General features: G+C 41.8%; 1 protein-coding gene across 4 annotated transcripts; it reads left to right on the top strand.

Annotated features, from left to right (window-relative positions):
• The first annotated feature begins 286 nt into the window (after positions 1 to 286).
• marveld2a (MARVEL domain containing 2a) lies at positions 287 to 11577 on the top strand. Of its 4 annotated transcripts, XM_028601563.1 has the most exons (10): positions 287 to 369; positions 3170 to 3382; positions 3471 to 3557; positions 4254 to 5234; positions 6065 to 6285; positions 7483 to 7518; positions 7909 to 8069; positions 9015 to 9186; positions 10311 to 10361; positions 11324 to 11577. In XM_028601563.1, the coding sequence occupies exons 3-10, from the start codon at positions 3500 to 3502 to the stop codon at positions 11441 to 11443; spliced, it is 1800 nt and encodes a 599-aa protein (XP_028457364.1). In that variant the 5' UTR covers positions 287 to 369; positions 3170 to 3382; positions 3471 to 3499; the 3' UTR covers positions 11444 to 11577. The 4 variants fall into 4 exon arrangements, with proteins under 4 accessions (XP_028457364.1, XP_028457367.1, XP_028457365.1 ...); XM_028601566.1 differs by lacking the exon at positions 3471 to 3557; XM_028601564.1 differs by lacking the exon at positions 3471 to 3557 and having other exon boundaries at positions 3170 to 3261.
• The last annotated feature ends 805 nt before the right edge of the window (positions 11578 to 12382 follow it).

A 12382-nucleotide genomic window follows, 5' to 3' on the forward strand; every position in this document is an offset into this window, starting at 1 on the left:
TTCGGTTTTCTTTCAGACCATTACAGTACATTTATGGATATAACATTTTTGAAAATAAAATTAAAAGATTCAAAATGAAAACATGGCATTTATCCAAATAATTTCCTTCATAGTAAAACATAATGTCTCTACTTTGTAATTTTACAATACATGAAAGACACATCAATCCAGAACAATCTGACATAAAAACATTCACACAACAAATGTGCAATCGTCATCCTCAGGTAAATTAACCCCGCCCCACAGCCTGGGTGACGTCATGGGGATGGGCAGGTCAGAGTCGCGAGGGAAACCTGTAGGTTTAACGTTACTGAAATGGGAGAGAGAGAGAAAAAAGGATAAGGAGGAGAAGGAAAGGAAGCGAGCAAGGTAAGTGAGGCAGACTACAGACTGTATTTACATACCCTACTCAAACGTATTAATCCGTGTGTTAGGTTAGATATTGATTAGGAGTCCTTTTTAGTTCGAAACGTGAACTTTTAATGTCGTAAAGTCAGTAAAACGAAACGTTATGTTTGAAGCGTAACGGGCACATCGAGCGAAGTCTACCGCTTGTTGTAACGAAACTTGTAGAAAACCCTCAACTAAGAGCAACAATTTTGAAAGCTACATTCTTTATTGCATTTATAAAACAACTTTTAAACAGGATATGACTTAACAATCACATGTTAAGTGTGAAAGTGTTACATTGACTCGTTCCCCTGACCGAGCCCTGTGGCTGTGTGCCAGCTGCAGGTTTGTTGTAACGTTATGAGGCCTCCATGACTGCACACACACAGTATTGACGTTATATGTAATACTTTGGACTGAATATTATATATATCGTCTATATATACGTGCAATTTAGTGTCCCAAATTCCCCATACAATGTCCTTAATTAATTATGAACCTAAACCCTAGCCCTCAGTTTTTTTGGACACTAATAAACTAACCTGTCTCAAATAGACCCTCATCATTTGCAATAGATTTTGGAAAATAATTTGGGACACTAAACTGCACGTATAGGCTACCTATCGTCTTTAGATAAGTGTCATGTTATTGTATCAGAGCTGACATGTTTACAGACTCCTATTTTATTAGAAAACCGTTTCCTCATAAAAGGAGTAGTCGTCTGTCAGACTCAATCTGATGATAATGTTCACAAACAGTCATCCTCAACGTGAGCCGTTATCCTAGTCTTCAGGTCCTTTACTGAAGTTAAAGTACTAATACCACATTGTAAAAATGCTACACTACAAGTTAAAGTCCTTCAATAAAAAAGGTGTTACTTAAAGGAGATGCTCTGCTGATATTTAACCAACTTTGTATCTCAATAATGTTGATAGTGTGTGTGTAAATGAACTATGTTAAACTTCCCTCCTGCATCTGTCCGGTGCCCTCACAGGCCAGCAGCAAACCTCCAAGTGATGCTGCTGGCTCCAGGGTCCCGTGAAGTGTGCCGGATTTTGAACCCAATCTAAAGGAACACGTCGACTTATTGAGACGTTAGCTTATTCGCCGTATCCCCCAGAGTTAGATAAGTCCTTCTCATCTCTGTGCGTGTCCTAACTCTGTCTGACGCACCCACCGCTAGCCTAGCTTAGCACAGATCCTGGAGGTTACCAGCTCCAACTAGCCCACTGCTCCCAATAAGTGACATAATAACGGCAACATTTCATGTTGTGATTTGTATAGTCACAGCGTGTACAAATAACAAGGTCACATGAGACACAGCCGTCTTCTAACCGTATACATACTGGGAACTATATTCTCAGAAGGCGGAGTGATTAGCGCAACACCCAGTATGTGGAGCAGTAGGCTAGATGGAGTCGGTTACCTCCAGGATCTGTGCTAAGCTAGGCTAGTTGGAGCCGGTTACCTCCAGGATCTGTGCTAAGCTAGGCTAGATGGAGCCGGTTACCTCCAGGATCTGTACTAAGCTAGGCTAGTTGGAGCCGGTTACCTCCAGGATCTGTACTAAGCTAGGCTAGATGGAGCCGGTTACCTCCAGGATCTGTGCTAAGCTAGGCTAGATGGAGCCGGTTACCTCCAGGATCTGTGCTAAGCTAGGCTAGATGGAGCCGGTTACCTCCAGGATCTTGGCTAAGCTAGGCTAGCGGTGGGTGCGTCAGACAGAGTTATGACATGCACGGAGATGAGAAGGGTATGTATGGACTTATCTAACGCTGGGGGATACAGCGAATAAGCTAAAGTCCTAAAAAGTCGGCGCGTTCCTTTTACCATAGCGGCTGAACAGTGGAAATACAACTTCTGTGTCTATCACGTGATGCCATGAGGCCCAAAGATATTTTTTCCCCTAGACTTACATGGCGAAAGACATTTTTTTTTTGCTTTAAAACGCCTGTGGAATGACTTGTTTCACTATCAGACTTTGATACGTCATCCTAGGGCTGGGCAATATATCGATATTATATCGATATCGTGATATGAGACTAGATATCGTCTTAGATTTTGGATATCGTGATATGACAGGAGTGGTGTCTTTTCCTGGTTTTAAAGGCTGCATTACAGTAAAGTGATGTACTTTTCTGAACCTACCAGACTGTTCTAGCTGTTCTATTATTTGCCTTTTCTAATCCCCACTAAGACATTATGTCCACATTACTGATGATTATTTATCTAAAATCTAAGTGTGAAGATATTTTGTTAAAGCACCAGTTGTCAACCCTAGAATATAACCGCAATATCGATATCGAGGTATTTGGTCAAGAATATCATGATATCTGATTTTTCTCCATATCGCCCAGCCCTACGTCATCCCCATTGAAGTTAACAGGGCGCTAAACAGGAAGTAGCCGGCTCGGTCGACCCAGAGGTCTCTAGTGCACCGTGGCCACATTCAGCCCCGACAGAACATAGCAACACGCTTTTTTATATTGAAACGTAGGCATGTTGAACACCCTGTTGTGTGTGCAAGCGTTCTGCCTTTTTATTACCACGAGTTAACAGACCCGTCTCTGCTGATCGGGTATGACCTGTGATTCACACCCCCCAAACGAGAGAAAACATATCTCAAAGACCTTGCACACAGTTCCAAGGAAACCGTAGCAAAGCGCGCACACCGTTTTGAGACTGAACTTGCCCCTGCTCTTTGGGCTGCCTAGTTGCAGGCCTGATAATGCCCCATCTTCACATCTCAGACCTTTTTAATATCTTTGTGTCTTTACAGGCGATTCATCAGCACTCTGTACGTTCACACCAGGTTTGCATTCTGAGCTGCAGGCCAATGTAAGTCGTGTTGAGTGACTGCGTGTGAAAGAGGTATACAAGCACAGTTCATTATATTTTTTTACTTCTCGGGATCATTTAAGGAAATGGGCTTTTAAGGGCTGATTGGTCGTCAAGAATGTATTTTTGTGCTGTCCGACTGCAACAACTGTTGGTAAGTTGAGCATTCCTGGAAAACAACACACGAGCACTTTATTTTACAACAACCACAGGGGATTTAGTGCTTCCTAATTTGGTTGCAGCACAACAATGCATTCTTGACTCAGCTTGCATGGAGGATGCTGGGATAACATCTTCACTCATGAGGGCTTTTTCTCTGGTGAGCTCAGGTACTGGGGGTCAGCTGTATCTGTTCGGAACGGGGAATAAACAGACTTTTGCATGAATTGTATTCTTGAATGTCTAATTTGAATTTCTCATCAGTCTGGGGACTTGTTGTTATCTTCTGGCTTCTTCCTTTTTATGTTTCCTCTTTCTTTGCCTACGGAGTTCTGTTTATGATTTGAATTGATGATAATATGGCGAGAGCTTAAACGATTAATTCATTCATTGATGGAAAAAATAACTGGCAGCAATTTTGATATTTGTGTCAATAATTATCATTTTTTTCAAGCAAGTTCCTGCTTATCATTTGTGAGGATTTGATGCTTTTCTATTTCTTACATGATACTAAATTGAGAGTTTGAGTTTTGAGCTGGGGAGGGGTTGACAAAAAAAGACTTTCAAGGATGTCAGCTTGAAAAGTGAGACTTTAAAAATGGGTCCTGGTATTATTTAGATCTATTACACAGTGAAAATATCTTTAACGATATCTTTTAAATGCCTGTTTTTGTCCAAACCCCATTTAATGAAACTGAGAAAAGCGACAAATCCTCATTTTTTTAATAAGCTGGAAACAGCAAATAAACATTTGGCCTTTCTGCCAAATTTCCTGTCGAGCAACAAATTGTCTTTAAAAATAGTTTTACTTGCAGCTCAAATGTAAACACATTTAAACGTGTGTGTGTCTGTGCTCGTGCTCTCAGGGACCATCACCATCCTAATGTCCAATGGAGGAGGCTTTTACGGACGCACTGAGCGTGTGCGTCAGTCGCCGTACTATGACCAGGTACCGCCGGGCTCCTTACCGCGAGCCGACTCCAGCGACCTGCTGCCGCTGAGGGAGCAGAGAGCAACTCACCTCGCCCAGAGCGCAGACCCGCTCCCTCCTCCGCCTCTGCCGGACCAGCCTCCCGTGGGGCCCGAGTTGTATCCCAGCGGCAGCGAGGACACCACAGACCCGGACCACGACCCCGCCCTGGACATCAAACCGGTCCACCGCTTCATCCCGGACTCCTGGAAGAACTTATTCAGAGGAAGTAGCCGCAGCAGTAAAAAGGCGTGGTCTATGCCTGGCTCCTCGTCTAACAACAACAACAACAGCGCCACCAGCGAGGGAGTTCGCTGCTCTCCTCCACATTCCCCCTCCGTTCCTGGATCGTACCGGGACCCGTATGGCGGCTCAGGCGGCAGCCACAACTCGCACAAGGAGCTTCTGGACGCCCATGAGTCCGTGTCAGGGCAAACCTACCGCACAGCTCTGACCTACAGCGAGCGGGTGGAGGAGTATCATATGCGCTACGACTACATGAAGTCCTGGGCCGGACTGCTGAGGATTCTGGGATGTGTGGAGCTCTTGCTGGGAGCAGCTGTGTTCGCCTGCGTCTGTGCTTACATCCACAAAGACAACGAGTGGTTCAACATGTTTGGATACTCGTCTCCCGGAGGAGGGTACGGCGCAGGAGGGTACGGCGGAGGGTACGGAGGTGTGACAGGGGGGTCCTACTACTCAGGCCCCAAGACCCCGTTTGTGTTGGTGGTGGCGGGGCTGGCCTGGTTGGTGACTGTGATAATGTTAGTGCTGGGGATGACCATGTACTACCGCACCATCCTGCTGGACTCCTCCTGGTGGCCTCTGACTGAGTTCACCATAAACCTGGCGCTGGCAGTGCTGTACATGGGAGCAGGTAGGTAACGCAGCTGCACACCCAACACATCTCACAGTTTTTCACAGGTTTTTGTGAGACTATGGTGGGTGGACCTCTGACCCTCTGCTCCCCTGAAAGAAAATGGTGTGCATTTTAAAGTTAAATGCATCAATCTGGTGCACTTTGAGAGCGACGTCAAGAAGCTAGATCTATGAAGAGTCGGTGTGCTCTTCTAAAAAAAATTCTTCTTGTTAGCAGTTTAATCATAAACACATTGTTTGTGTCAGGGCTGCACAATATAGAGCTGTTTTTTATCGCCATTACGATATCACCTGCCGCAATAAACGCAAAGACCCATCGCGAAAGACACTCGGAGATTTTGTTTTGTTAGTTGAAAGAAAATATATCCGTAGAAAGCTGCAATTTAAAGTTTTTTTTTATGGGTGCATTTTAGATTCAATTCAATGTTCAATTAGTTTAATAAAAGAGTGTTGGAAATGTTTTCCTTTGGTTTGTTTTATATTCAACAAGCAATTTGTTTTGCATTTTAGCAGAATCCTGAAAGCAGCAGAAATTCAGAACTGAGAACACTTTAATATCTGTTTATTTATCGCAAGTAATATTGTCATTGCGATGTTCAACAACAGTAGCGCATGTTTTCCTCATATTGTACAGCCCTAGTTTGTATAGATATGAAAGGTGAGGACATGACAAAAAAATTCACACTCACAAAGCATGGTAAACAAGACGGGGTTTCAATCACAAATGGTCAAAACACAAAATCGACTATCGTACTGTATTGCTGGAGTGTATTTATATAGTCTTTTTACACTACCTCTTTATTGCATGTTATCTTTTTGGTTTACCAGGCATCGCCTATGTCCGAGACACAACCCGCGGAGGGCTCTGCTCCTACCCGGTCTTCAACAATGGCATCAATGGGGCGTTCTGCAGAACAGAAGCAGGCCAGACTGCTGCCATTATCTTCCTGTTTGTCACTCTGCTTTTGTATCTGATCGGAGCCTTGGTGAGTCTCAAGCTGTGGAGACATGAAGCTGCTCGCAGATACCGGGAGAAGCACGGCCTTGAGGTGAGATCACAGTTTGTTTTAAGGGTTGGGTCCTGGGATTCTTCAAAGTCACTCAGGGATTCTTCTTAAACTTTAAGGGTTATTCCAACCCTATCTATCACTCCGATGGCTAAAAAACAGGCTGCAGACATGTTGACACACACAGACTGCAATGCAACAGCAAACCACATCATTTGCACACAGGCTTACAGCTGTGGAGGAATGAGTTGGTGGTGTCTGTGAGTCCTATCTGTGTGCCGCAGGGCAAAAAGGTGCACACACAGGATAGTTTAACTATGCTAGTTTTATTTTTTTATTTATAAGATAGTGACAGTGGATAGACAGGAAATGTGGGAGAGAAATGTGGGATCACACGCAGCAAAGAACAGCAGGCCTGATTCGAACCCGCACTGCTGCAAAGGACTCTTACTGGGTGAGCTAGAGGCCGCCCCAACTATGCTAGTTTTTGAGACTACATTTACAATACCACATTTTGTTTATAAACAAATATCTTTTACTACGTTAACGCCTTGCATTCACTTTTCACCGTTGTTGTTCTTTCCCCCAAGATTTTTCTGTATTTTCAACTTATACACCCATGATTTTCAACTGCAGAGTAACGTCAGACAATCTACATCCTGTTGACACTGGGTATGCACATGCGTGAATGGTCATTTGACAACGTGTTGTTAATATGGACGGAGATTAGTTCTGCTACTGGAGCTAAAACTCAATAGGGACGGAGATTGTTTTTGTCTCCAAACGCCACATAAAAATGTAGTAGTGTGGCTGTAGCCTGCACCATATTAAACTCTGTTTTTGTTTGTTTGTGTTTTGGTCTCTTTGGAAATATGCTCATTGGCTTTCTTGCAGAGAGTTAGATGAGGGGATTGATACCAATTTGCACAAAATGAGACATTTGAGGACGTCATCTTGGGCTTTGGAAAACACGGATTGACATTTTTCACAATTTTCTGGCATTTTAAAGATCAACCATCTTATAGTATAATATAGATAATATATCATATTGTGCTATCATATATATTAGAGATAATAATTGTTATTGGCAGCCCTATTATCAATCCTCTCATCTAACTCTCTGCAAGAAAGCGAATAAGCACATTTCCCAAAATGTCAAACTATTCTTTTGATAGTTGATTATTAATATTAGCTGCATTTTAACTTTTATTTATTTTTTTGTTTGTTTTGTACACACAGATGCGTCCCTCCGACTTGCGAGCGACACAATCATTGGTAAGCATCCTGTAATTTTAAAAATCATAATAAAGACATATCTACGTTTAAAGTCGCAGTAGGTAAAACTAACTTTCTGTCGTATTTGCTGAAACTGACCCTATGTTCCAGTAGAACTGCATGAAGCAGGTCATTTCAGGTTCAGATGCACCAATCAGGGCCAGGGGGAGTGTCTAACTGCGTTTCAATCACTGCTCATGCAAACGCATTCATTCTCCCTTGTGGGGGGAGGAGCTTAGGACTCCATTTTAAGCTTTAGCAGAAAGGGGGGAGGGACTAAGAAGTTGTCAATGTTCACATTTTTTGGTTAAGTCCTGGATGTTCACAATCCTACCGACACCATCTTTAAATTTGACATAGTTTGTTTTTCCTGTTGCTGTGTCCATGCAGATTCCAGTGTCGGCTTCTGCAGCCAGAGCTCCTGAACATATCCAAGACTCCTCGGTCATTCCCATCCAGGCTGCTCCAAAAGCAGTTCCACCACACATTTTGCAGGGAGCTATACCATCAGGACACATTCCAAAACCTGTTATTGTGCCTGACTACATCAGGTAAGTGCTGAAAAAATCAAATAGAACTTTATTTGTCCCCAGAGAGGCAGTTGGTTTTGCAGCACTGACAACAGTAATCACAAAAGATCAATCTAAATACAACATATAATAATAAATAGTTAAAAAACATCATTAAAAAGCCATGTTTACCAAGCGCGGTTGGTGGTCACACTGATATTACCTTATCCAATTTGAGTCTTTGTCACCTTTTGTTAAGATTATTTGTTTATTTTTTACAGTATACTGCATAGTAAAGTAGATACAATAAACCTGTAGGGCTGAAACTAATGATTACTTGTATCAATAATTAACTAAGTAATAAACTACTAGCCAGTCAGAAGCAGAGTATGAGGGCGTGCCCTGACAGTACCTAGGTAAGGACTACTAGCCAGTCAGAAGCAGAGTATGAGTGCGTGGCCTGACAGTACCTAGGTAAGGACTACTAGCCAGTCAGAAGCAGAGTATGAGGGTGTACCATGCTAGCAGCTAGCCGAGCATTATAACGTGTGTTCCAAAGTGACCACGTTGGTCTCTGAAGTAAAGGCTGGACTACAATAGAGCTGTTTGGAGCAGTTGGTGAACAGTGTTTTCTGTTGGAGATGGTAAGTCCCTTTGGGGGGGACTTTGGGCTTTTTCACTTTGTAAACCTATAATGTTCACAAAAATTATATATAGCGCAATAAAGGAAAGGAGAACAGGCCAAAAAGCATAATATGAGCACTTTAAAATGTCAGAAAGCACTTTATTCAACTAGACCGGAGCAGCACGCCAGGGGTGTTAATCCTCTTTTTGCAGTGGTCTCAACTGAGTTGTCAAGTCCGCACCACAGTTTGATTGACAGCTTTCACACCAGCTGGAATGATCTAAACTGAACGGGCAAACGCACCTAAGTTTGTTTACTCTCATAATGTTACTGAAGTGTCCTTCTCTACCTCCATCGTGCAGCAAGTACCCGACGATCCGGTCAGACGAGGAGCGGGACCAGTACCGAGCCGTCTTCAACGACCAGTACTCAGAGTACAAAGAAATCCACTCGGAGGTGCAGGCTACCCTCAAGAAGTTCGATGAGATGGACGCCATAATGCGCAGTCTACCCCAGAACCCCACCAGCCAGATGGTGATTGGTTGCACACATCTCTTATGCTTCTCTAAATTATCTAAATATTCTTTGTGTGCATTTATTGAAGTCGGCTTTGTGTATCTAGTTTGGAGTGTTTTTGTCTCTGATAAATACATGCTATTTAACGGCTCACTCCCACTGATTTTACACGTAATATCATTTAAATCATTTTTAGTACATTTATTCAACAGGCAGGGACAGTTTAAGAAAAGTTATAGTCACCTTGCATTATGGGAATTGTAGGTTCAGTACTTTTTTAGCTTGACCCACACTCAAAACTTAAATTTTCATCAAAATCGAGGCTGAGATAAAGTTTTTTTTTGTGTGTTTTACATAGGGCTGTGTATAGGCAAGAAACTGGCGATACGATACTTATCACGATACATGGGTCACGATTCAATATATTTCGATACTGTTTTTCTAAAAGTATCATTTTAGAAAAACTAATATTTAAAAAATACGGATTCAAATTCAGGTTTGGAAAACATTTAAATGCTCACAGTTTAGGTGTAGTCCATTTTTAAACGTTGTCTTTGCAAACACTTCAAAAGATGAAATTAAAAAGTAAGAAACTGAATGAGAAATTAGTTTATTTTAGGACCTTTTAATCCAACCTAGTTCTCATGTGTGCTCCTGGTAGCCTAGTCTTTACCAACCCACAAATACTTAAAGTGCACCATCACAGCACACTGGATTGCACTTTGCATTGATAAACAAAAGTTACAGCCCATTCAATCTGATTCTGTGTGTCAAAAACCCTGCTGGACAGTTTCGATCAGTGTTTGGTTTCATGTGACTACTGAGGAAACCTTTCGGTCAGAGACCGGTTGTGTCTGGAATATTGCACCCGGTCTTTTTGTTGAAACGTGCCTCATTTCCCTATCTTGTAACATCCTCTGTTTACACTTCCTGTTCCCGCTGCACTTCCCCTCCACCCTCAAATTCCTTCTCTGCTCCATGCAGAAGCACCTACGTTTCATTGCACCTCATTTTCATAATTGTTGAAGCATTTTCCTGCATTTCACTCTTTAGTGGATAGACCTGAGTTTAACACGGTCTCTCTCTCTCTCTCTCTCTCTCTCTCTCTCTCTCTCTTTCTCTCTTTCTCTCTCGTGTTGCAGGAGGTTGATCGCATTAACAAAATCCTTCAGGACTACCAGAGGAAGAAAAATGTGAGCCTATTGTCTTGTTGATGTTTTGTATACACCGTCTGTAGCAGTGGCTTTTATATTTCTTGTTGCTCTTTGACACGGATTCTAAATATCTAAATAGATTAATGTAAAAGTCAGATTTTATGTTTTTCTTTTTGTCAACAAATCCCATGAAAAGACCAAAACTAACAAAATGTAAGTCCGTCCCTCGATACTTTCTGTTTGTTGCTCTCAGTTCCAAGCCCATTGGTTCCTACTAAGGACGTACATTTTTAAAAAACAACAAATATACAGTTTCATTAGTACCGGTAACTTCCTAAAACAGCTGGTCGCTGTAGTTTTCATCAAACAAACAGGAGGAAATAGTGCATTTGTTTTTAGACTATTTTCAATGGTGGATTAATCCACATGTGGTGCTCTAGTGTGGGTGTGGGTGTTTGTGTGGGATTGAGTCAAAATAAACTACACTGTGTGTGTTCATGTTGATGAGGGAACATGTCATCGAGTGCAGCAGTGTGGCTCACTGACGTGTTTTTAACAACAATAGAGCTTTGTGTCACAGAGGAAGAATATATATCAGGGCTTGATACACACAATACTTGTTAGTTGATACATTCACTGTTGGTTTGGGTCTTTTTATGGGCTAATTAGAGAAATATAGAAAATCACAGTTTTCAGCGGTGATCCAGAATGAAAATCTGCAGAACAGCGGACTATTTTTCCACTTGGGGTGGAGATGTGTTAAAATTCTGAGTTTAATTAAAAAAAATCTATTTTTTATTTATTTTTTATCTGCGGAAAACTTTGCAGAATTCTGCGTCCGCAGTTTCCGTGTGGCCCTGAATGTCACCAGCGTTATCTCTTAGGTATAATAGTAGTCATATGAGGAACTGCTCCTTAACAGCTGAATAAAACCGTAAATAATCATTGAAGTAACTAGTTTGTCTGAAAGTCAAACCTTTCGTTTTCATTCATCCAACCAGGACCCGACTTTCCTCGAGAAGAAGGAGCGCTGCGAGTACCTGAAGAGCAAACTGTCGCACATCAAAAAGAAGATCCAAGAATACGATAAAGTGATGGAGTGGAACGACGGATTCGGCTAAAGCTCTGAGGCGTCTCTACCCTGCTACACCGCTGATCACTAATGCAGAACTATTTCTGACAGCTGAGCACTACTGGTGGTGGAAACGACATTTTAACTGGAGAGTAAACAGGATGTTTCTGGATCCGTGCTGCAGTTGTTGTCTATCAGCAGTTTTGTATTGTATGTATGTATGTTTACTAAAGCCCACACGTAGAACCAAAGGGGAACGCTTTTATACTTAAAGGAATACTTTGACATTTTGGGAAATCCGCTCCAAGATACCTTCTAGGGCTGGGTATTGCCAATGACTTCCCAAATCGTTTGGACTCAGATTCACAGGGTCCCAATTCGGTCACCTTTTAATTTAATTTGATATCAATTAGGTTAGGTAAATTTCAGTTACAATAAAAATTTTAGCCTGGATATAAAAGAGATTCTGAGAAAACTTATGCCAGAAATTGTACAAGAAAGAAGCAACCCTCAAATGCTTTTTATAAAGCACCTGTTTTAATGATTACATTAAGAATTACAAGTACTTTTTACTTACATTGACAAACTATAGCAGTCGTCAACACAATATAGTACAGTACAACTATACCATTGTAAACAATCAAAAAAAGCCCTCTTTCTCTCTCTCTGACAATTCTACAGAACTTCTGGTCTTTACAGTTGAATTTAGCCGGGAAAGGGTACCATGAGGGTGGCAGTTAGGTTTAGCTGACAAAAGGTGACTGATTTGCGGCAAGGACAGTTAAAGGGTAACTACCTTTTTTTGTTTTTTCAAATTAAGGGAAAAAACACAACTTTGTCACCCAGGAAACAGGTGTTAGTGTCCCGGGACTACTTAAGGGGACTTGTGTTTTTACCCAAACCACAATCTTTTTTTTTTTTTATTCTTAACTAGTTGTTTTGGAGTCTTAACTTCTAAGGGTAACTATCATTTTGTTCAACCTGGACC

The sequence above is a fragment of the Perca flavescens genome, chromosome 16, assembly GCF_004354835.1.
Source record: "Perca flavescens isolate YP-PL-M2 chromosome 16, PFLA_1.0, whole genome shotgun sequence".
Lineage (NCBI taxonomy): Eukaryota > Metazoa > Chordata > Actinopteri > Perciformes > Percidae > Perca > Perca flavescens.